This window comes from Saccostrea cucullata, unplaced genomic scaffold, assembly GCF_032062105.1.
Source record: "Saccostrea cucullata isolate Sc308-1 unplaced genomic scaffold, CSIRO_AGI_Scuc_v1 ctg1249, whole genome shotgun sequence".
Taxonomy (NCBI): Eukaryota; Metazoa; Mollusca; class Bivalvia; order Ostreida; family Ostreidae; genus Saccostrea; species Saccostrea cuccullata.
The window spans coordinates 216,709-241,450 of record NW_026926547.1 but is presented as its reverse complement, the minus strand read 5'-3'; the positions used below and the strand labels follow the sequence as shown (position 1 = coordinate 241,450).

Genomic DNA, 24,742 nt, shown 5'->3' with positions numbered 1-24,742 from the left:
ATCAATAAATCGGATTTAAATACATAACGAAGGTGGAATAATAAATACGCGAGAGTGAAATTTACCTTTTATAGCGGTCGAGCAATTTACAGCCCGTAATAGGCACATCAATATTCTTACTTTTAGCAATCTGCATAGTCGTGTTAATTTACGAGGGAAATATACGCTCTCGTTATAACGTGGTCCCGGGGTTAGCATGGAGCGGAAGGGATCGTAGTGTCTTCAGAGGCGTCCTTGGTTACCGTGATACTTACAACGTTATCATTAGTGGTGTTCCGAAAGGACTTCGCGCGATGTGGCAAAATGAAAACCACGATGAATAATTAATATTCAGAGACATCATTAAGTCACCGAGGGACATCGCTCTATAGTATTATATTATATGCATAATTTTCCGTCCAACAGAGAAATTGTGACCTCTTCATTGCTTTATTATATGCTGATGTGAATATCGCATACGGGTGAAATATCATTGACGAAATATTAATATTTAGGGAAAATAAATCAGATAATTTATAATGGCTCCGGATATTCAAGAAAGAGGGAAAAGGAAAAGAGTTTTAATTGGTGCAGAATATACAAGTAAGTATATCATTTGATAATTTTGATTTCTGTTCATATACATTGGCATACTTTTGATATATATTTAAAACTAGATCAAAAGCGATTGAATGTTCTAATCAGGATTCGATTAAACCAAAATGAAATACAGGTTCGTAATTTATGCCAAAAAGAACCAGTGCCAACTGTGTATGTTTAGAAATAACTTTTGTCCACATGAACTTGTTCCATTTAAGTGCTTCAACTTATGATTATTTTTCTTTAATAAGCGTCCTTAACAATTTAGAAAAGTGTAGCATGGTGTCATACCAACTCTTTTGGCAAATTCTTGTAAATCTTAAAAGATCACAAAAATAAACATTTTCAAAAACAATTGCAAAAAGATTTACTTTATATTCAAGAAAATGGAAGTGATATGATGTTGTTGTTGTCTTGGTCTGATAGATGAACAGTTGTTTGTCGTATTTTTTCAATAAAATAAAAGAAACAAAAGTTATTAATGATATTCTGTCAGATCATGAGTTTCGCCTGAGGCGCCTTTCATTTTCATTTAGTTAAAATCCACATTCCTTTTTAGATATACATGTAGCTGTTCATTCCCAACGGCGCATTCGCCGTGTATTAAAGCCAATATGCCATCTTTCAAACATAGAATAAAACTCTATATTTTTCCTTTTGTCTTGCAATGTCAGTTTAAACAAATTGAAATCAAAAGAAAAAAAAAAAGAAAGAGAGCGAAAAACTCTCAATGAAAAATTCCGTTGTATTTTGATTTTTATCATTCAAATTTGAAATGACGTACATTGAAAACAGGGAGAAGTAATTACCAAACCCGTTTTTCAAAAATAAAGAATATGACTATAATGGGATCATTTTTTTTTTCCTTTTATCAGAGGAAAAAATTTAAGCCCCATTTCTATTCGTCGGCCATATTTAAAATGAAAGGAAAATGCAGACATTTTTTTACTGCATAAAAAAGACATTGTTCCTATCTTACGAGGTATTATCTTAAATGGACCAGACTCAAAGTCATTTAAAAGCTTAGGAGATTTTCCTTTTGTTTACTATCATTGTAAGACTTATTTTGAAAATCTAACATCAATTATAATTTGACAAATATCAGACGAATACCTCTAGTCTACACTTGCACCATATCAAGTTTTCTTTTAAGACATTTTCGTTCAATAGACGTTTTTATAAAGGTTTGGAATCTGAACGTAGTTGGGTAGAGCTTTATTTAATGAATCAAGAAGTTTTATTTACGCAAACTTTAAACTGCTCAATGAAAACTTGTACGATTCTATTGCCCATCTCTATTAATACAAATCCACAATTTGTATACCGGGCTAGGATCTACATTTTCAATTCTCCAAGCTTTAATAGACTATTGAACAAATAGATAGTAGGAAGAATTATTATGTTTTATGCGCAGACAACTCAGCTTTTTTAATAAGCGAAAAGAACCTATACAAATAGCAAGAGAATCAAGAGGTGCATACTCTGAATGCAGGTATTACGTTCATACCTTAGTTACGTTTACATAATTAAACAAATCAATTAACATTTTTTACGGGGTGCGGAAATTGGAGTTCGTAAACGCGGAAAGATAAAGATATATCTTTAGATCTTTTTTTAATGGACAATTTTCAGGGGGAAAATGCATCCTGAAAATAGGAATAATTTGAAAATGTTTAAATCAATTATTAAGGAACGAGCAAATATGGATTTCAACGAAGTTAATACATGTAATAGTACATCACCCACACACGAAAATCTCTCTCTCTCTCTCTCTCTCTCTCTCTCTCTCTCTCTCTCTCTCTCTCTCTCTCTGAGGTATTTCATATTTCGTATGATAGTAAAGAAATAAAATTGCCTAACCCTTAACACAGAACATTTTGTGTCAATATAGACCTATAATTAAGCTGTTAACCTCGATTGCTTTATGTCAGCTAAATACCTTTTATGGATTTAAATACTGCATTTTGAATAAACTGTTACAATAATATTGAGTCAATCCTAATATTCTTGTTATAATCTTTAAGTAAAGTGGAATGCATAGATCGGGATTTAAGAGTTTAAGAGCTGACCCACTTTAATATTTTTAAAATACAAAGTCTACTTTGAATTGGCTAACAATACTTTTACGATTTTGAAAGAAGGTGCGATATACTGGTTTTTATTAGATTAAATCTTTATATAAATATAAAAGTTAACAAAAAGTCAGAAAGCACTTTGCTTCTTGACGGCCGTTTATGCTATTGTTACGTTCTATTCACATGATCTTGACTGCTTAAATTGACCAGAAAACGAAAGTGTATATATCTTAAAGGAATATGTATAAAAGAAGTCACCCAGTATCTTAAAAACTATTAGACAGAAGAAACACGAACGCGATAGAAAACATATCAAGTCCTCTCTCTCTCGCAGACGTTGAAGAAAGCTTGTTTAATGTCGATCCAAACTTTTTAAACACAGAATTCGTCAATACCAGATGTAAAAGAGCATGTTTATTACTTCTAAATCAATCGTCTATACATTCCATATCTAGTAATCTAATGACAATTTATTGCCTGTAGTAAAGCATACTCAAAGAACAGAAATATCTATTTTTACATGATTGTATATGTAGGTAAAAAAAACTTTATGATTAGAAATCCATCAGAAAATTACTTTTTCTCGGTCTTCTCTATTACACTGATCTCAATCTTCAACTAGTATATGTGGATAACAAATCTATAATTGCTATTATTAGTTTATCTATAGGCTTATGACTATTAAATCAGTCGAGATCTAATTTAACTTCCACTTCAATAGGTATGGAGCATAACCAAAAAAACTTTTGATGCATTTTCTATAGAATGTGTTTTCTTCTAATTTTCTCTTGAACCCTGTTTAGTGGGAAAGATTTAACATATTCTTTTTTTTCAAGGCACCAATCCAAGACACTATAGACTAAGTTCAAATAAAAGTATTTTAATACTCGGATACAGTTAAGAATAATATAAATATTACTTTAAGAAATAAGATAGTCCAAGTTTTGTTGAGAAAATATGGTAATTCATGGGTTCTTTGCAACTTAAGGCTTAGGAGACCGGCCCGAAATAGTGTGTCTTAGGCCAGCGTCATCCATTTTAGTACAAAACATGAATATATTAAGAATAACAATTGCATTTCTGACACATACATGTATATCCACAGTTGTAGGTACTATCTAACATGCACTTTAGGGATGTTTCACCTTCAGTTAAAATTCATGAGGGGTTTATGTACATGTATAACAATAAACACTTTATCTTTCTTTCTATACATGTGAAAATCAAGGATACTAAATGTATAGTATAGCCACATGAGGTGCAGAAGACACAGCATGCTATCTTAAGTTTTATATTTCTATAGACAATGTATCCAATGAGCTTTTAAATACCGTCTTCATTCAAGAGTCATATCGCCATGTTTATCATCACATCATTGACCAATCATCTCACACAATGCCAAGTCTCGCGTTATCTTGCTGATTATCGCAAACACGTCAGAAGTCAAATTTACACCTTAAAGAATTTTCGACGCTTTTTCAAGTCGTGTAATGGGTTCGTTGATTTGTAATCAAGTGTGTATCAATTTAGTTAAATAGAGTTATGGAAGTTTACCAAAATACAACGGCTGTTTCCAGCCATTGCTATCGCAGTAGGGTCTCCCCTTGTAATGTTAGCCTCGTTTCAATAAGTATTCTTCAACAATTAAGGTCTTGGTGCAATCGAATTTTTGGTCAACTCGTATTGACGAAACGTATTGTTTAATCATAAGTATGTTTACGTAGTGTAGACTTTCTTTTTAGGACAAAAGTATGTCGGTTGCTACGTATTTCAGCATGATGATCTAGATGTGCTGAGAATGTTGTGGAAAAAATATTAACTTTCAAGGGAGTTATAATTGCCATTTTGTTTAAGTTTTTTTTTTCCATCGTCCTCTGGATTTTGAAGCTACAGTGAAGTAGGTTACAATGACTTACATTCTTCGAACATAGAGTATTTCAAGAAAAAGTAGTGAACTTTGATAGTGCAAAATGCCGAGATACTTTAAAATGGAGCCCCTTGTGGCCAAACCTCTAAAAGGTAAAGTATCTGTAGTAATACATTTGTGTATTAATTTGTAAATATTGATCAACTCCTTTGACGTCAAATTTATAAAAGTCAGAAAAAAGAAAATCTCGGGCCTTATTCTCTACCTGGTGCATTGAACATGCATGGGGAAATGATACTCCGAATCTTTATCACTTGGGCATCATTTCTGACCAATTCTACATGAAAAGGAAATTGAGCTTTTATCTCGAACAGTTGTTTCAAGATATGAGCAAAGTTTTTAAAGTCCCTGGCGCATTTATCACAAATAAAATGCTAATGAACAGACGAATGTTTTACTTCATACATACCATTACACGGATGGAGAAAATGGGCATGTGGACATTTAAACCTTTTTAGTTACTTTTGATATATCATCAAATGAAAAACAAAAGAGCAGATATTTACTTGTCTGTAGGAATAAGATTAGATGGAAAGGTGTTCCAGCAGATGTACATGTCCCATGCAAAGGTGTGACCATGACAAATTTTTTTATCCTTAAATTAAATAATAAGTAGGAGGGGTCAAATGTGCGCATTTTCATCCCCAAAAGCCACGTGCATGTATAAAGACTATGCTTAAGGGGGCTGGCGTGTCAACAAATTAACCATCAGATATAACTTCACTTTTCATAGATGGTTTCTTATGCTGTCAATTATCAAAAATTTCATAGATTTTTAATTTTAAAATTTGATAGTTTTTGTAAATCTCCACATGGAGGTCTTTTTCTAAAGAAGATCAATATAGTCGAAAAATGGCCACAACCCCAATTCCTCTTTTAAATTTTTACTGTAAGAGGCACATGTTGTATACCTTGATGTGGTTGCTATTTTTATGTCACCTGAGTAACTCAGGTGACCTATTGCTATCCGTTTTCGTCCGTCGTCGTGTGTTGTGTCGTGCGTCGTGTGTTAACATTTGAACATTTTCAGCTTCTTCTCTGAAACCACTGAACCAATTTCAACCAAATTTGGTATACAGCATCTATGGGTGAAGGGGAACAAAAATTGTGAATTTCATGGTCCCTGCCCCCCTGGGGCCTGAGGGGTGGGGCCAAAACCACTAAAATTATTGCGATTTTTAAAAATCTTCTTCTTTACTCCTGGACATCAAGCAGGCAAACTGCTGACATGAATGTAATGAGCATTGAGTCCTCTACCAAAATTATAAAATTCGTGGCCCCAGGGTCAGGGGTTCTAGTGCTATGGCGGGGATATATAGATTATATGGTGAAAATGCATTATTTCTTTGAAAATCTTCTTCTCTGCTCCTGGGTATTAAATAAACTAAGTAAGTACATAATTATGATGAACAGGAGTGCCTCTTTCAGATTTGTGAATTTTATGGCCCCAGGGTCAGGGGTTCTGGTGTTAGGGCGGGGCTCTATTGATTATGTAGTGAAAATGCATTTATTCTTTGAAAATCTTCTTCTCTGCTTCTGAGAATTAAATAAACTAACTAGGCACATAGTTATGATGAACAATAGCGCCTTTTTCAAAATTGTGAATTTTATGGCCCCAGTGTCAGGGGTTCTGGTGTTAGGGCGGGGCTCTATTGATTATAAAGTGAAAATGCATTAATTCTTTGAAAATCTTCTTCTCTGCTTCTGGGTATTAAATAAACTAACTAAGCACATAGTTATGATGAGCAAGAGTGCCTTTTCCAAAATTGTAAATTTTATGGCCCCAGGGTCAGGGGTTGTGGTGTTAGGGCAGGGCTCTATTAATTATACAGTGAAAATGCATTTATTCTTTGAAAATCTTCTTCTCTGCTTCTGAGTATTAGTTAAACTAACTAAGCACATTGTTATGATGAACAAGAGTGCCTCTTCCAAAATTGTGAATTTTATGGCCCCAGGGTCAGGGGTTCTGGTGTTAGGGCGGGGCTCTATTGATTAAATAGTGAAAATACTTGGAATTCTTTGAAAACCTTCTTCTCTGCTGCTGGGAATTAAATAAACTAACTAAGTGCATGGATATAATGAGCAAGAATGCCTCTACCAAAATTGTGAATTTTATGGCCCCAGGGTCAGGGGTTCTGGTGTTAGGGCGGGGCTCTATTAATTATATAGTGAAAATTCATGAATTCTTTGACATTTTATTCTCTGCTCCTAGGAATTAAATAAATGAGCTAAGTAATAGTTATGATGAGCAAGAATGCCTCTTCCAGAATTGTGAATTTTATAGCCCTAAGGACAGGGGTTCTGGTGTTAGGGTGAGCTCTATTGATCATATAGTGAAAATACATTAAATCTTTGAAAAATTTCTTCTCTGCACCTGGGTATTAGGCAGATGAACTACTTATTTTGTTTTGATGAGCAAGGGCCCTAATCTTGCAGAATTGTGAATTTCAAGGCCCCAGGGTCAGGGGTACCATAGAGGGGGGGGGGTGTACTTATATACTGAAAATGAATGAATTGTTTGAAATCTGCTCCTTGGTATTAATCAAATATTTTTGAAAAGCAAGGGCGCCTTTACAAAATTTGTGCAATGTGTGGATCTAGGCCTAAGGGTCAGGGGTTCATGTGTTGTAATCTACTGATTATTCCTGAATATTACTGATTAGTTGAAATGCGTTTTTTGTTCCCCACCCTACCTATGGGTATTGAGTAAACAATCTAAGCAACTGCTAAGTGTATTGTTATGATGATCAATGGTGCCTCTTTCAAAATTGTGAATGCCATAGCATCTGGCTTAAAACATGAATCAAATTCAATCACTGGAAAGTTGTTGCATAATGCTCAGGTGACCAATAAGGCCCATGGGCCTCTTGTTCTTTATCTCCGTCCTTCCTCAAAATACATGTATAGCACTAACAATCGTCTACAAGAGGTAATAGTGCGTTCTAAATCATAGAATGTGTTTGCCCAACAGCCTTTCAAACTGCCAAAAAGCCTTTCAAACTTTTTTTGTATTCTCCCTGAGCCTTCAATTGCCGACATTGCACGTTCAATAAACTTTTAATGTTTGTCAAAAAGATTATTGTTATAAATAAGACTTTTTCCTCAAAGACCTTTTTGCTGAAATCATGTTCCTGATAAATCTGAATTTTTATTATTCTTGGTAAATATCTAAATCTTAAAGCGTATATATTTTTAAGAACAAATCTCATATCTCAGGATAAATTGCCGTGTAAAGCGTTAAAAGTTGCATTCTACATAAAATCTGACGGCAGTGTCATACAAAACTCTCTCAACAGTTAAGATCATAGTACTTTCGTTTAAGAACAATCGGATATTTGTTTGAGTAAGTGCTCTTCATACATATCGTAAAACGTATTACAATATACTTCTCGTTCTTCGTTTACAGAACATTAATCAAAGATAAACTTTAAATTCAGGGGTTAAATAGATCCAATCGAAAATCTCCAGACTGTTTGATAGTGAAAGTAAATATCGAATAATTACAGGGGGCCTTTACCTGTTACATAATACTCCGTGTTGGGAGGCTTACTTGGTCGTAACATTCAGATTAAAAAGACCTTTATATGATTAAAAGCCTGACTTCGTTCAAGGCCAATAAAAATTGATTTGGTTTATGTCCTTGGTTCGTAATTGATATCAATTATTAAACCATAGTGATGATCAATATGAAGTAAAGTTTTGGTGAAGTAGGGATATCATTGCCGCATTTATTTTATGTTTTTATTCCCTATATATACTTTATAACGCTACGATAGCAATACAATGTATGCACAGCGTTAATTTTTAAACGTTTTTAATATCAAGTGGGCACTGAAATATTGAAAGGTCCAGAACAATTTAATTAAAGACAAGGTAATGTTTTTTTTAAATATTGAAAATAATTTTTTAATCAGAAAGAAATCAATTTACAGTTATGTATTCACCCTAAAATATAGTCAAAAAGAAAGTACAAAACGTAATTTTACGTCTGAAGTACAATAAATCTACAAAAAGGTGAAATTGAGATGCGATTCACAATATCGGCATACAGCACAAGACGTCGAAATCTTTCTTAGAGTTTTGGTCTTTCATGCTTTAAATCTTTCAAAAAGAACTTCAAGGCTTTAATTGACGATTTTTAATGGTAAATATATACATATAGTTAAACTGGGTGTAAGAAGGCGACTTCTTTCATACACATCTTTTTTTTTTTCAAAAATTCGGATCAATATTGACTGAAATGATCAAGGTTATTTTTTCCCTATGAATACAGTACTTAGGTTTGGTTTGGAGGTGTTGTTTTACAATTAGCATTCATCTGTACTTTTCTTAAACTTACTATCGTAGCCTTATATATATCACCAAGAAAAAAGTTTAGGTTTGGAATCTTTTCGGTCGCTTTAGAAATTTTAAACTATGAACATTGAATTTCACTTTCAAAATTATGCAGTTTTGTAATTAAAAGTATCTCTGTAATATGTGTAGAAGTACTAGCAATTGATAACTGTTTAAAGATAATATAAAAGTTCATGCAGTTTTTATTTATAATTGCTTCAATAGCGATAGGACACATTTGCACTTTTCGCGATTGCACTTGTTAATTAATTTCCTAATTAAGTTCTGCACATCTATTTGAACAGGTAGCATGGGTCTCCTCGATGCATGGGTGCATGTACCCCCTCCTCTCTCTCTCTCTCTTTCTCGTTCGTGCGAATATTATCATAAGTATGTCATGTTCTAAAAGTTAACTTCTTTCATCAAGACTTAAAACATTGTAAAAACTAAATGAAGCTCAGTCGGGGAGTCTTTAGCCATGGAAGAATAATGATTTTTTTAATCAGTTAATATTTTCAAAATTTAATCAAATACATTGAAGGAATGATACTGGAATTTTTAAATATCAAACTTCCTACAGTAACGTTTCGCATATATACAATGCCTTCCATAGTAGTTGAGATTTATGTGTTTGAAGAATCGACACATCTCTTGGCTACAACTTTATGAAGTTAAAAAAAATCAATGAAATATACCGGCGGTATTTCTTTTTACATATGTTTAAAGTATTTTACCAATATTTGCTGAATAACTGTGATACACTTCGAATTTTTTTTTATCAATAATCTTGAATTCTTTTTTAATTTGTAAGGTGCCGTGTCCGATCAATGGTCGTCCCATTTGACAACAAAGGGTTTTGATATCAAGGATATATTGATTAATCTGAGTATTAATTGCCCTTGTTAACAAGTACACCTGACCTCTCTTTAATGATCACATTGTTAATTTTTTAAAGGTACATTCTTAATTTTAAGTATTCTTCGCTTATATTAATATTAAGTGACTTTGAGTATGAATGAATCTAAAATCTGAACCATTATGATGTCAAAGGAGCCTCAAATAATTTTGTTACGAACTTTTTTGCATTTACCATAGAGGTATTAGAAAAGGTTACACGAAAAAAAACAACGAATTAAAACTCATTCATATTCATTTATATTTAGTAATCTAATTTTGAGTTTTGAAAACAGAACGTGCACGTAATGGGATACGATTTGTTACAAGAATTATATTATTAAAGTGTTCTAATGAATTTATTGATATATTTTTTGATTGACAGGTCCTGGCCCCGCCCAGTACCAGCTTCCGACAACAGTAGGGCAAAATTCAAATGACAAAACAAAAAGGTCCACGCCCTCTTTCTCATTTGGGTCAAGACACTGGGGTAAGCTGAAAATTTAGTCAACATTCCCATTTTTTTTAAAAAATCATGAGTTTTGAAATTAGAAATACATATAGATATATATTTTATTTACACAAATGCATGAAATTTATACTTACACTCAATCATCCTTAAACAATCAATTGCATGTTAGAGTAAAAGAAATCAACAGATAATGGCTTTATTGCATGTTGATGAATTATTACTATTTGCATGCTTATCGTATATTGCTTTCAATTTCATTTGAACAATAAGAATTTTTTTTAAAGTTTACCATACAATTAAACTTTTTAAGCGTTAAATCCACCCATAATCTATATATTTATGCATTCTCAAGCATAGTGCATTTAGAACTAGCTTTATGCTTGCAGAAAGAGAGGCAATCATTTGTTAATTTTAAATACCAATATCAGTGTTTTTATTTGCAAGATGTCAATTTGAATTTTGAAAGAAATAATAACCTTTTGGATATATGTTTTATGCTTTTAATCAAATTTGTTTAAATTTACCGCGCATATAGCCAAGAAAGGTATGACGTAGTCAGCTAGATGACGTGGTGATGGTGTTCGATTTGTATTTTCTAGTATATTAGATCTTTGATTTATATGTTGTATATACAATTGTATATTCTCTGAATTATAAAATACGTATCTTTATACATGGGTTTCATTTGCTGTTTACCACTGTTATAAATACATGTATGAATGTTTCCATTGTTTCTCTTCTTTTTCTGAAAATAAACACACATTTCTTTACATAAAGGTATATTATACTTACAATTATGTCTTCTTCTTTGATAAAAAGACAAAGCACAATGCAATATCCCCATATGATAATTTTTTCAAATGCATTCTTTTTTAACACATGCCAACTAAAGTATTGTTAAAAATACTTTCTACATAATACATGTAGTACGTTTTATGTAATATTTATCTTGTAATATCATACAAGTTGTTTTCATTACAATAAAAGTTGTAACGAATTCTAAACTATTTTCAAAAATGTACGTTGTATTCTTTGAATTAAAAAATTTCAATTTGCAACATAATCCACGAATTCTTGGTTTTGTTCCTATTGATTTTTCTTAATAAAACAGAAAAAAGATTGTATAAACGTTTCTGTTTTTACTTGTAAATGGGTTAGCACGGAATTTGGTTACAATTTTAAGATTACATATCAACATTTTTCTGGTCTCAGTTCAAAATTTATCTTTCAATTATTGGTACAAATCTTTGCACTGCCAAGGATGCCTCAAGTGCATTGTTAAATTAAACTAAATAATTCATCCTTAAATTAAAGCATGCAGTATTACCTGGTGTGCAAATAAACCTTCTTTCTTTTTAATAAGATACTTAAATGGTATTATTTGATAAATGCATTTGTCATTGAATAAATTTGCAGACAAGAGGATTGCATTAAAATTGGTAGACGGTTTAGAAAACTGTGTGTCAGTTGGTTGCTAGAATTTGTTTTTCTTTGTTAATTTAAGTGTTCTATTTTGTTTACCGTTAGCAAATATAGATTTTCTGCTAGACCTTCCAAACAAATTGAATGAGCATTCCAAAAAAAGAATGAAAGTAATGCGTGACAAAAGATTTTTTTCTGTAGGAAATATGAATTACTTAATACATGCACTTCTTAAACTTCCTTTGTAAGAGCTCTCTCTCTCTCTCTCTCTCTCTCTCTCTCTCTCTCTCTCTCTCATGTTTTTCAACTTTTACATGCATATTCATGCATATTGAAGACCAAATTGAGTTATCTTCTTTGTCATATACGAGTAGATAATGCTTGTTCACATTGTCCCTGAGAAAAATATGTTACAGTAAATTATTTCTATCGAAGAAAAAATAAATTTATGATTGATGTTATTGACACTGCATAATTGTATTTTATCAACATGTGTTTTTTTTTTCAATATTAATTTTGTTTGCATGAAATAATTTGTTTACTTTTATTTTAGAATTCAAAAAAGAGGGTCCTGGACCTGCATATAACATTGACAGTTCGTTGACGTCTAAAGGGAGGGACATGAGACCCTCCTTTTCAATGCTGGGACGTGCAAAAACACCAAGTAATTCTATCATTTTTTTGATTATGAAGACATTATATTTTCTTAAAATTAAGTTGTTTTTTTTTTTTTATATTTTTTTATTTTTTATTTTATCATAATTTCCTTTGAAAAACCAGACATATATTTTTTTTTATTCAAACCAAGTCGAAGGTAAAAACTATTTACTAGTACCTTTTTTCCAGAAAGAGACATCAGTCCGGGGCCTGGCATCTTCGCTAGCCAAGGGTTTCTGATACGCTACTCTCCTCACAAACCCTTGGCCTACGGTGTTCATAGAAATCAGGATTTTTTTCCAGTGTTCTGATTGGATTTCAGTACACCCAGTTCGACCAATCAGCAATTGTTTTTTGTAAATGACGATATTTGCGTTCGGGATACATTTCATTCTTTAATCTCGGAAATGAAAAACGCAAGTAAACAACGATCCGTAAGATAACATTCAATTCTATGAATAGCCATGGTGTCATCCAACATCTTCTAAATATGTGATTAAGAATCTATATTGAAGCTTCAGATTTGTTCTATAAATAATGAATAAACATAACTCAATTATTGCTTCTTAATTATTCTTGAAAAAACTTTGATTTAATTTTTTTTAACACAAGTCTTTATTTCTGGCGATGACGCAATCTGTGCGTACCTGATAGATTCAAGATCACGTGATGGAAAACAATCCCATCTTTTGACTTCACCGTATGCCAAGGGTTTACGAGGAGAGTAGCGTATCAGAAACCCTTGGCTAGCGAAGATGGGGGCCTGGCGCATACAACACAGACAGAGCACCCCTGAAGGAGAAAAACGCCCCTCAGTACTCCATGAGCCCACGAACATCCCCCCGCCGTGTCGACGTCACCCCATCCCCAAACATGTACGCCCTACCCTCAACGATAGGCCCCAGGGTCCCGGACAGAAAAGGGGGAACACAAGCTGCCCTCCTAGGAAGGACGAACTACTTGGATTTTTCAGCTGATCTCGCGAAAACACCCGGACCCGCCAAATATGGTGCCCTTCCCCCGTCGCAGACAAAACGAAGAGCGCCTTCGTATAGCCTGGGTGCGAGGGCTAAAACACCAAGGGACATAAACAACGTTCCAGGGCCCGGAAAATATAGCCCAGAACACGTGACAGCTCATTTAGACGCCAGTCCTAGATATCATATAGGTGTTCGCCATTCTCAATACATAATGCCTGCTGTTCCGTTAGCAAATGTTGATTGATGATAGCGAATTTAGCACACAATATTGACTATATTACACTGAAAATTGAAACATTTATTTAATTTGCAAATCATTAAGCATTATTTAAACAAGCCTTGTTGCAAGAACTATTGAAATTCATTCTCAAGCACTATTGAAGTGCATTTATTTCAATAGCTGGCGTAATTTCAATAGGTTGCAACACATTATACATGTACATGTACCAACTTCACTTTATTTATGTTTGTGCTTTTCAAACTGAAACACTTTGTATGCTTCAATCATATATGTTTTTTTTAAATCAAAATTTACCAATTTCAATTGGCCTTTCAGTTTACATGCGGACAGTTGGTACGAGTACATTTTAATATTGTTTAGAGGAGTAAAGGAAATTCTTCTCTTTTCAACAAATGTGCAAGACAATACTTATGGACAGTTGCTTCATATCAAACCACCCACAAATTCCAATCATATACAAGGGAATTGGGTTACTTTTATGAATAGTTAATACATGTAGGTGATGCTCAGCTTCAGAAACAATGCAACTCATTTTTTTTAGGAATATGAATATTGTTAGATTAATTTATTATAAATGTCAAAGTAATATGCCAACAAAATTTAACTATTTCTCGTAAACTATAAATCATTAAAAGAAACTGTAATTTCATGTAATAATAAATTCCACTGAATTTGCATTTCTATGAAAATTTCAGGATTTTAAGTATAATTTGATAGTTTTGAACTAATTCTAAGAAAAACAGTTTCTGAAATGCCATGCTTTACCTTTCAAATATTCGAAAATGTGAACTCTCTCTCTCTCTCTCTCTCTCTCTCTCTCTCTCTGATCTTACTGTTATAAATTCTAGCTGATTCTGTGATATTGTTCAATCGGAGAGTTGTTAAGACGTTAACAGGAGAACATGTTATTATACATATATGTGGTATCAAAAATGTAATAAAATGTTTCCTGTCGTTTTAAGGTTTTTGTTCTGAGGCATGATGATAATATTTACTTTTAAAAAGTGTCTCTATGGTAAATATTGTTAACTTGAGCAACATTTCACTTTGATGGAAGAGTCGCTTTCAAAACTATTTTAAGTCGCTTATAATAGCAACATGGTTTATTTGATATTTAAAAGAAAGCAGATAAATCACTTCATTGACAATCACATATGCATGGTTTTAAAGTGTAACATTTTTTATTTTAAAAATATGTAGGCATTCATGAGTATACGATTATTATGAAAACTGAGTAAAAAAAGATACCTGATTTTTTTTTTTTTAAACATCATAAAATTTTCATATATAGAGTTTGGTAATGAAAAGACAATTCTTTTTATAATGTGACCTCGCTTTAATTTAAACGTACAAACACTTTGCAAGGTATAGGTGGTTGAATATTTTATATGATTTCACAACAAAACATACGTACGTCATTAGACTATCAAAATGAAAAAAATGTAAATGATAATATTAACATTATATTCAAACTTTTGCAGTAAAAATAGATTGGCAGGTGGTAAACTTAAAAGACTACCTCAGAATTTATGAAACGCGTAAAAAGGGAAATAACTCTCACAAAATACAGAATGATCCAATTCGTGAATAAGACAGACAGAAAGATGAGCTCAAAGTCAAAACCTTTATCATCTTTCATTAAGTCATTGGTCATGATTTAAACATTCTACTGATAGTGTTTCCTATTCTCATCACTATGAACATTTTCAAAACTTTACAGGTATTTTCTATTAATGTGTCTATAACAAAAAAGGTTGTTTCCTTTGCCTTTTAAATTTGAACCAACCCAAACCAAATGATTTTCATGGTCATAGCATATGCTTCGTGGCTCCATTATGTTGTGTTTCTTGGTCAACAGATAACGCAGAAAACGTCCGTCTATATCAATCATGTGCACGCTATTGGTATTGTAATCACAAACAAGAATATTCATTAAAGCGTCCGTACAAATACCATTTGGTGATAACTTTCGTACCGATGGGTGACCTCTGTACGAAAAACGATGTGCTCCCTCTCGATTCACCACCACTACACCGTACCAAACATCGGATACAATGACGTCACCGTTCTGATTTTCTGTTATGTACAATGCCTTTTTATAAAGCGACTCACCATTTTCGTGGTACTGGAAACTCTGAATATGGTTTCCTGATTTGTCAAACCGGGAAACTATTGAAGTATCTGTATCTTTTCTCCACATTCCTATCAATAAATTTCCATTTAACAAGGAGGAAAAGACACAACAAGGTTTCCAAGGCTTTGATTTCTTTATCAACACATTTGGTATCGTTTGCTCTTTTTCCATTTCGCAGATATTATGTTTTAGGTCTATGAAAATCAGATCCCCTGTGGTGGTTACCGAATGGACACACGGAAACGCAGCGTTAGTCAAAACTCTTTTCTGTCGAAATAACGATTCTCCGTTTTTGTGAATATGCAGAAGTTTTTTGTGATTATTGATCCAGAAACTGTCTGAAGAGGCATAGGAAATATGTGAACTTTTTCGTATTTCACCCACTTCTACAGATTGTTTCAATGTCACATCAGGCAACGCTTCGAAAAGAAACTCCACTTCAATTTCTGGTTTTCCACTTTCCATATTTTCTACTTCTCCAAACATGTTGATAACATTTTGCCTGTTTAAAGCATACAGAGAAAAACTAGAAAAAGAATAATGAAAAAGTGGAGATGTTTTCAAAAACGACAGACATTGAACAGGCTTATTAGCATATATATCAAACTTATAAATTGACTTTTCCAAGACAATAACTTGTTTCCTCAACTTAATTAGCCTTTTTACAATATAATTCCTTATTCCAAATATCAAACTCTGTTCATGTACAAACTCCAGGGCAGTTTGTAGAGACTTGGCTCTTTCCATCATCTTCAGATCAGTTTTCAGCTGATGTTTTGCTACATGTATGCCTGGGTGTAGTACAATGTTCTTTATTTGTGCTAGCAAAGCTATATTAAGATGTAGAACTTCACTTCGAACTTTGGAAATTTTTTCTCGGTTCAGGATAATATGTCGTTCATATGCTCTATTAAGTGGGTTCGTTCCATGCCCTCTATGCCCAATGCATTGTTTACACAAAGGACATTTACATGTCCGACACCAGTATTCATAAACATTTCTTGGATGTATTTCACAGGTTTCCTCACAAGTTGTATTTCCATATTTCACTTCTATAGTAACTACATTATGAAGGTAAGAGTCAAGATCTATCAAATGTTTTTCTTTACAGAGCAAACAGAAGTTCTTTCTACAATCTTTGCAGTAGTATTCTGCATCCTTTTTGCACAGAAAACAGCGCCTGGTTTGATGGGAAAATAGTCCTTCCATGATAATTCTGTTAAAGGCATTACCTTTTGACGTATATCATGATGTCAGTTTGTTGTATATTTGTCATTTTCTGTAAGATTTTAAAATAGATAATATTTAATCTAATTGATTCAAAAATCATATTCGTATGTCTGCATCAGAGTGAAGTAAAAAGATATGGGAAAAGTTCGAAATGTAGGTTATGCTTTCAAGTGCTTAGTATGCAAAAATTTTTATTTTTATTGCAATTGAGAATTAAGATTGTCAATGGTTTCACGATATGTTAATTTCATATACAGGTAATGAATCCACACATGAAATTAGGCCCTTTCCCTCCCATCCCCGTTTCACAAAATGAATCTTGAAGACGAATTGGTCCCAAGTAGCTATTGCTATTTGAAAATGCATTGAAAATGTTAAAATTTAAGAAAAACGTTATATCTGAAATTTTCCTCGAAATTTCAGGATTTGAAAGCAATTATCAATTTCTGTACATTACAAATAATACAAAGGGAATTAGCAATCCTTTAACACTAACTTGCACGCCATGGTTCCGCACAAAAATATACACATGTGTTCTTAAGGACCCTCTCCACACCAGTACAAAATGTTTTTTGGATATTGAGAAAAATATATTTTATAAAGGTGTTAGTATTGAGCTTATTTATATGATTTTCAACATATGGTGCGTGGCATTTACCCCCCCCCCCCCCCCCCCCCCCCCCCCCCCCAGGAAAAATAATCAAACACAACACAGAATCAGTGAATAGAAATCACTGTTGTTTACTTCCATAGAGAAAATACATGTAAATAACATGTTCAATTAATATATCTTGGCCTTTTAAAATGTTAAGGATACGTGAATTGATTACAAATTTTGTAATAAACTGTGAATTTCTAATTTTAAGAATGTAGATCTAAGGGCAGATCACTCTAACTGCAGAAAAATACCATAGAATCAGAACTCTTGAGTGTGCAGTGTAGAGAGGGTTCATAATCCAATTTCTTTTCATTTTTGTTATAATGGCTATTTAATACATAATGAAAGGATTTAAACAAACAAATCGTAAAATGACTGCTTTCTATAAAAGAGAAAAAAATTAAATAGCGTTGAATTTCCTTTTCATGTTCTTTTTTCATCTTGTTCATGATTGTTCATAATCCCTTTCACGTGAAAGTTATTCAAATACCATATGTATATTGTTCCAATAATTTTCAAGAAAATATGACCCTATATTTGAACTCAAAAATTGAAAATCAAAGCCCTTCATAATAACCGATGGGAAACCACATTTTTCATATTTTACCACTCACCAAAACTTTATCCCACGGGTTTAAAACGAAATGTAACATCAGTCTAATATGAAAAATGCAACTGAATAAACATTCATCTATACATCGTTTCATCTTAGAAATGAGTGACAGTTCAAATTGTACAAGATATCAGTTCAAATTTGAAAAGCGTAAAAAAAAGAATATAGTTAGCTTTAAAGTAGGTCCCTACTCGTAGAATTAACTGGTTAACAGTGCAATTTTTGTCCTGATTTACATTAAGAGATACTTTATCTACTTCAAAAGCACAAAAAATAGATAGATAATCTATATTTTTATTGAGATAGGGTGTCAAGCACTCATGTACCCTCTTGTAACAAAAACAAAATCACGACTTATAAAGACGGTCTACATTTTATGTCGTTGCACATGGCAAATAAATTCTTTTGAACATAAATCACAAGGATAAGGATAATAATGAATAATTTTAGGCTATGGTACACATTACTGGTTAAAACTTAGAAAATATTGAAGAATTAATCTCATTTTACTAATAAAGTAACAAAGCTCAAAGCTCAAATAAAGTCTCTATTAAAATAATTAATCTGTTTACCCTGATTTTTTTGTCTTTATTTATAACAACTGATGCTTGAAGTATCTTTTAGGCATGATAAATGTATTGGTCATCTGTCTTTTCACCGAGATATGGGGTAAAACATATATAGGTACCCCCATTGCAGTTCAATAGCTCAAGCCTTTTATGTCCACAAAGATATTTATAAATCACCTAAAAAGTGAAATATTCTTTTGAAGAAAAATTGTATATATCAACATTCACACAACCTTTCCTAATCACAAACATAAATCTTTATTCTCAATTTAATTCTGAATATATTATATATACAGGGGACATGTCCATTACTCCTGGACGCTATAATTACTACTTACAAAAGATTATAAGCAAGATATACAATTTTTTTCAAGGAAAATTATGTCTAAAATTTCTCATACATCATTAGTAGCCTGTGTTGATTTTTTTTATTATTACTGAGTGTAGAAAAATTGCCGTCAAAAACGAAAGTAGGAAAATCCCATCTGCATAGCATACCAATTGTGCACAAATGAAAACAAAAAAGGAAAAGTATTATTTAATGACACAATAGCAAATTACTAGTATTTGCCAGGTTTTCAGTAAATAGGTATAAGAAATATTGGAGTTGTACCAATGCATTCATAAACGTATACTATCGATATAACCCCCTTGGCAAATATAACAGCTGTATATAATGTCCGGTATTAATTTGACTTCACGCTTGTGTTTTAAATCTCATCCTTGTACAAAAATACCCTCAATCATCTTTACACACCCTCCAACATTTCTGTAGACGTTGTTTACGTTTTTGCTAATGTTATCAAACTCCATGCAGTGTCGATTCTCCGGGACTACTTTCGTGTCCTACTAATAACGATATGGAGTTGTAGCGTAACGTAATACTGAGCTGTCTGGAGCTTGCTAATGTTATAGGTACTATAATTTTAAAACAGAAAACGGCTAAATCTGGCTTCCGGTTTACCACGAGTAGCCCCTTCTTTAAATCTCATAAATTAATGAACGTTTCTCTTAATTCAAAGTATTTATAAATAAGGAAGGAATATTACATTTATCAAAGAATTACTTGTATATTTTAACATAAACATGTACCTTACCTCATCCAAACTCTACACAGAGATGTTTGTGTACATTAAACGGAAGCTGACTCTTTTTTAATAAATGTACTTTATATATATATATATATATATATATATATATATATATATATATATATATATATATATATATATATATATATATATATATATATATATATATATATCTGTTTTTATTCCTCCCCCCACAACCCCATCCTCACCCCACCCCAACTGTTGTATGCCTGCAATAAAAATAAAAATATACAGATATCATGGGTACAGAATTATAATATCTTAAGCATGAAAATCTGCAATCAACATTAACATCAAACTGTCAATGCTGTAAATATGATAAATGCATTAATTCTTCCTAGTAAAAGTCAACTTTGGGGTAAGTGGGTGGGTGGGAGGAAAGTGGTCTAAACACTTTGCCTGGCTAGCAAAGAATTGGCATTTGCATGATCATTAAGGTCTTTCGTCTTCACGGAAGACCTTATAGTGAATCTATTGTTTCTTATTATTAGGGTCTTCTGTCTCCAACGGAACACCCTTCTATTATTCTATTGTTTCTTTTTCACTTTTATTATTATTATTCTTCCTTTTTTTCTTACAATTTTTGTGCAGAAGATTTCTCGGAGATGGCTTGATCGATCAACTTGAAATTTTCAGGAAAGGTGAAAATCAAACTAAACTTGATCCGTTTTTTTCATTTTTTCGAAATTCACTTCCGGTCGGAAGTTATTGCCCTTTAATCGAAATTTAGAGTACCTCGTTGTCTGCACCAGAACTCAAAAACGGTTTAAGCTAGAACACTGAAATTTTTACCAAAGATAGAGGACATGTTGTCAATGTGCACAATGGTTCTCAAATTTTCCGGAAGTGCCTAGTATGGAAGCTCGGTAGGGGTCAAAATTTAGGACATGAATCATGACTGATTTTTAAAGACATTTTGCATCATATCTTTTCAAGTATAATTATTTTGTTAAAACATACTGAACAAAATATGTGCAGAATGACAAGATTGTTAATATGGTACCAAGAAAAAAGTGTTGACTCATCACATTAGGGGCCAGAAGGGGCTAAAAGTCTTTTTACGATAACTCTTTAGTAGGCAATATTTTGTTATACAGTACTGAAGCAAAAATGTTTATCTCAACAATCTACAACTGTATATTATGATTTTAATGTCGTATATTACATAATTAGGGGCCAAAAGGGGCCAGAATGCTAAATCTTTGACGCTTTATATCTCGAAAGTGAGAAATATTTTGACAAGTAATATTGAAAAAAAGATGTTCAAAATAATGTTGTGAACAATATGCAACCTTTCATTTTTCGCTAAACGTCCCCGTTAGGGAGTTGAAGGGTTGGCCCCTAAATATTTCTTATGCAAATAACTTGAAAACGAAAAAGAATCTCTGAATAGTTGTTGAACAAAAAGTGATCCAAATCCTGAGTGCTTTAAGATGATATGAAGAAAAAAGGGGCTGATCCATTATATAAGGGGCCGTGAGGGGCCAAAAGTCGATTTTTGAAGTCTTTAATGTTCAATGTCTTTTTTTACAGATTATGGAAAATCATTATTTTAGAATGAAAATCTCAATCAAAATCTTATCTCATCTCATCAAGAATCGGACGGAAGACCCACTCGTTGCTCGCAACGAGATCGTATCTAGTTATTATTATTATTTTTCTCCGTACACCAAATTTTGTGCACGCGATTTCTCTAAGACTACTGGGTGGATTTTCATAAAATTTACAGAAATTATGTGTTGTTATCTGAAGTTATTTTTTCCGAGAGATTTTTTGAAAATTGGCTTCTTGTGCCAAGTTACGGGACATTTTCTGAATTTAAAATGACATTTTGTCCACGGTTAATCTCAAGAACGGTAGAAGATATAAATGTGAAACTTTCAGGGATTATAGATCGTGATATATACTATCCAGGATGCGACCTTTCGTTCGTCGTCGGCACTTCCTGTTGTTAGGAGAAACGAATTAAAAAAATTGTATTTTCTAACATTTTTGTTTTTCAATATTTTTTATTTGTTTTTGGAATGCTAATAGACACTCTTCTATTGATGCTTACAATATAATTTGTTTGAATATTGATAAATCAAAACTCTAGATATTAACATTTAAAAATCTGAAGCGGTACCAAGATGGAGGCTGTCTCTGTCAACTCCGCCATTTCGCGAGTAGAGGTCTATGGAGGCAGCTGAGCCTTTGATTAAACCATTCTGACATAAGCACCCCTACTAATGTGTTCGGAACCTTTTATTTTTCGGTGTTCTGCAAATTATAAGACCCGATGAGTTCAGAGTAGCTCTGGCAGTGGCTCTGGCGAGAGTTAGCGAGCTTTAGCGAGATAGGGTAAATTATTCACGGAAATGTGGCTAGGAAGTGACTAGCACGTGGAGACATGGTAAACAGAAAAGTTATGTTGCGTTTCAGTTTTTACCACCCTAAAATCAGCTGATAATGCCTGTAGAAATGTACTTCAATCAATCGATCTCTCTTACATTCATTCAAACTTAAATAAGTATTCTCTATAATACAATTTTCTGCAGTCATGAATTAAAATTTCTGTTTGGAAAAATATTTTTGCATGGGAGCCGGGACTATGTTTTTTGGCGTCAGATTAGCAAATGAGGCACCAGCATGATTTTAAGTGACCAATCATATGAATGAGCATTGCATTATGGGTTACCACGAATACTACAGGAATTTTACGCAAGAAAAAAGGAAAATCTTATTGTAAATAAAAAAGCATTTTTAAAAATATTATGTTCATGCTCATAATGACAAACAATTCATTTGTTCAATAAACTCCTTACCCTTGAAGCGCTGGTGTTCTGACCTAGACACGAACTACATTTTATTAAACATTTTTTCCAGTAAACAATAAATTAAAACGCATTTTTAACAATAGCCATATAAGGCAAACAAAGGTTTGTCAATGTAGATGATAAAACACATTTTTTACCAGCGAATCGGTCACAAGCGAGCTTTTATTTTCGCCGAAAAGTATAAGATATATTGTTATTTTAACATCCCCTCCTTTAGTCACCCCTTTTGTGTTGAAAATCATGAAAGTCTTTTAGAAAGGTCTGAAAACATTTATAATAGGACATGTTTTCAAAAGAAACAATCTATAGCGATATCCTGTTTACTGCCAATTTTATTTATAAAACCGGTTCTACCCTATAACCTTTGAATAGATCAACCTAAACCACGTGTCTTGAATTTAAATCACAATAACATTAGTAGGGGTGATGAGGATACATGAAATGTAAAAAAAACTACTTGGACTCTCATGTAGTAGTATGTTGCAATTCAGGTCAAACTTAAAACTTAATTTCCCTTTCACTGCTTTAGTGTAACTAGGCTAGATACAATATGTAATGTGCACAATGTGTTAAATATACGTTCTTAACAAAATAAAATAAAGGCGATTAGAACGTTTTATGTATTTAATTTCATTGAAGCTATCACACCTATTTAATAGATCAGTCCAAAGAAAATGCGCGATTATTTACTCGTGGCGTTTGGCGCGATATTATGAGTAGTGGCCCACCTTTTATAATTCTTAGACAGGTGTACTGTTGCAAAAGTATACACAAGTATATTTAGAGAAGTACTCCCAATTGCTTAATGGTTTGCGCGTTGAGGATAAAAGCAAAAAAAGCGCATTCATGTTGGCGACCTGGTTTCAATCCTCCTTGTGACCAAAATTTTGAATCACTTTTCAGCTCGATTTTACATGTTTTTTTTTCCTGAATCGGACGGAAGACCTCTCGTTGCTCGCAACGAGATCGTATCTAGTTACACTCCTAATTCACTGTGTGCAATCAGCATTCATTTTGTTTTCTGTATAATATCAAGAACTAATAAATGAAAATCTTTATTGCTGCAGCCAGGAGATGCCAGAGATTATATTATAAATATAAAAGTCTCAGTTGGTGACAATTAACACTGTGCAAACAGCTGCTACATGCTGGGGGAAAATGTGCTGTGCACACATGTGCAATTCAAGTGTGCACTTCAAGTTACACATATAAAGTGTGTAAGGCAACTCGATCATTAAATATATTTATAGAAGCTTATAATATGAATTATGTACATTGAGATTTTGAGTCATGTATGCATCTCAAAAATGAATTGTGCACACTGCATGCACACTCAACCCATATAGTCCATGTATTTATCCCTTTTTAGTTCATGATTCATTTATAACCACTTATCAACATGATCAATGTGTCAATGTGAAGATTAGTTTTTGAAAATAAAATCTAACAATATTCAATTCTGCTGAAAAATAAAAGCTCAAGTATAAGTCAATTAAAATATTTTTTTAAATCTTGAAGCTTTTGGTTACCCTCTCTTCCAAGTACACATAGGGTGGGTATTATCATTTGTAAAAGTGGTTTAATTAATTCATCGAAACATGAAATAACCGCATACCATATCAAAGCCAGAAAAAAGTTATGACACTGAAATAATACCAGAAATGCATCAGTGAATTCTTCTGCCATTGTAAGAAATACTTTTTAAAAGAGGGCCTTGCACTAGATCCTCTTTAAAAATGGATTCTGCAGTTACATCTATTTTCTGCAAAAATGTTTTTCTGCATGATAATATGCTTCCTCAAGGAAATGAAAAAAAGTGATCAATTGTGAAATTGCATGAAGAATGTTTAGACCTCAAACATAATTACATTATGGCTAAGATAACAATTTGCTCTACAATATCTTTACTAGTATATGATATTGTAGAGATAAGATCTCTCTTTCACGGTTATATAATTATGACCTATTTTTCCATGCTACATCTAGGTTGATTTAGCGATAAACTATTGGATATAATTTATTTATTAA

At 32.7% G+C, this 24,742-nt stretch overlaps 2 protein-coding genes across 2 annotated transcripts; one reads left to right on the top strand and one right to left on the bottom strand.

The window, feature by feature from the left end:
* The first annotated feature begins 54 nt into the window (after positions 1-54).
* Positions 55-14,774, top strand: LOC134271991 (ciliary microtubule associated protein 1A-like). The gene is made up of 5 exons (XM_062754225.1): positions 55-582; positions 10,196-10,300; positions 12,258-12,368; positions 12,551-12,569; positions 13,117-14,774. Exons 1-5 carry the CDS (start codon positions 519-521, stop codon positions 13,583-13,585), a joined length of 768 nt encoding a protein of 255 aa, XP_062610209.1. The 5' UTR covers positions 55-518; the 3' UTR covers positions 13,586-14,774.
* Positions 14,775-15,094: 320 nt separating this feature from the next.
* Positions 15,095-19,924, bottom strand: LOC134271990 (uncharacterized). The gene is made up of 2 exons (XM_062754223.1): positions 19,884-19,924; positions 15,095-16,995 (listed from the first exon to the last, which is right to left on the bottom strand). Exon 2 carries the CDS (start codon positions 16,923-16,925, stop codon positions 15,297-15,299), a length of 1,629 nt encoding a protein of 542 aa, XP_062610207.1. The 5' UTR covers positions 16,926-16,995; positions 19,884-19,924; the 3' UTR covers positions 15,095-15,296.
* Between the last annotated feature and the right edge of the window lie 4,818 nt (positions 19,925-24,742).

Excerpts from the sequence above, each read along its gene's own strand:
- LOC134271990 (XM_062754223.1), bottom strand. The coding sequence starts at position 16,925 with ATGGAAGGACTATTTTCCCATCAAACCAGGCGCTGTTTTCTGTGCAAA.
- LOC134271991 (XM_062754225.1), top strand. The coding sequence starts at position 519 with ATGGCTCCGGATATTCAAGAAAGAGGGAAAAGGAAAAGAGTTTTAATT. Across the intron at positions 583-10,195 it reads AATTGGTGCAGAATATACAA|GTCCTGGCCCCGCCCAGTAC; the intron begins GTAAGTATATCA and ends TTTGATTGACAG. Across the intron at positions 10,301-12,257 it reads ATTTGGGTCAAGACACTGGG|AATTCAAAAAAGAGGGTCCT; the intron begins GTAAGCTGAAAA and ends CTTTTATTTTAG.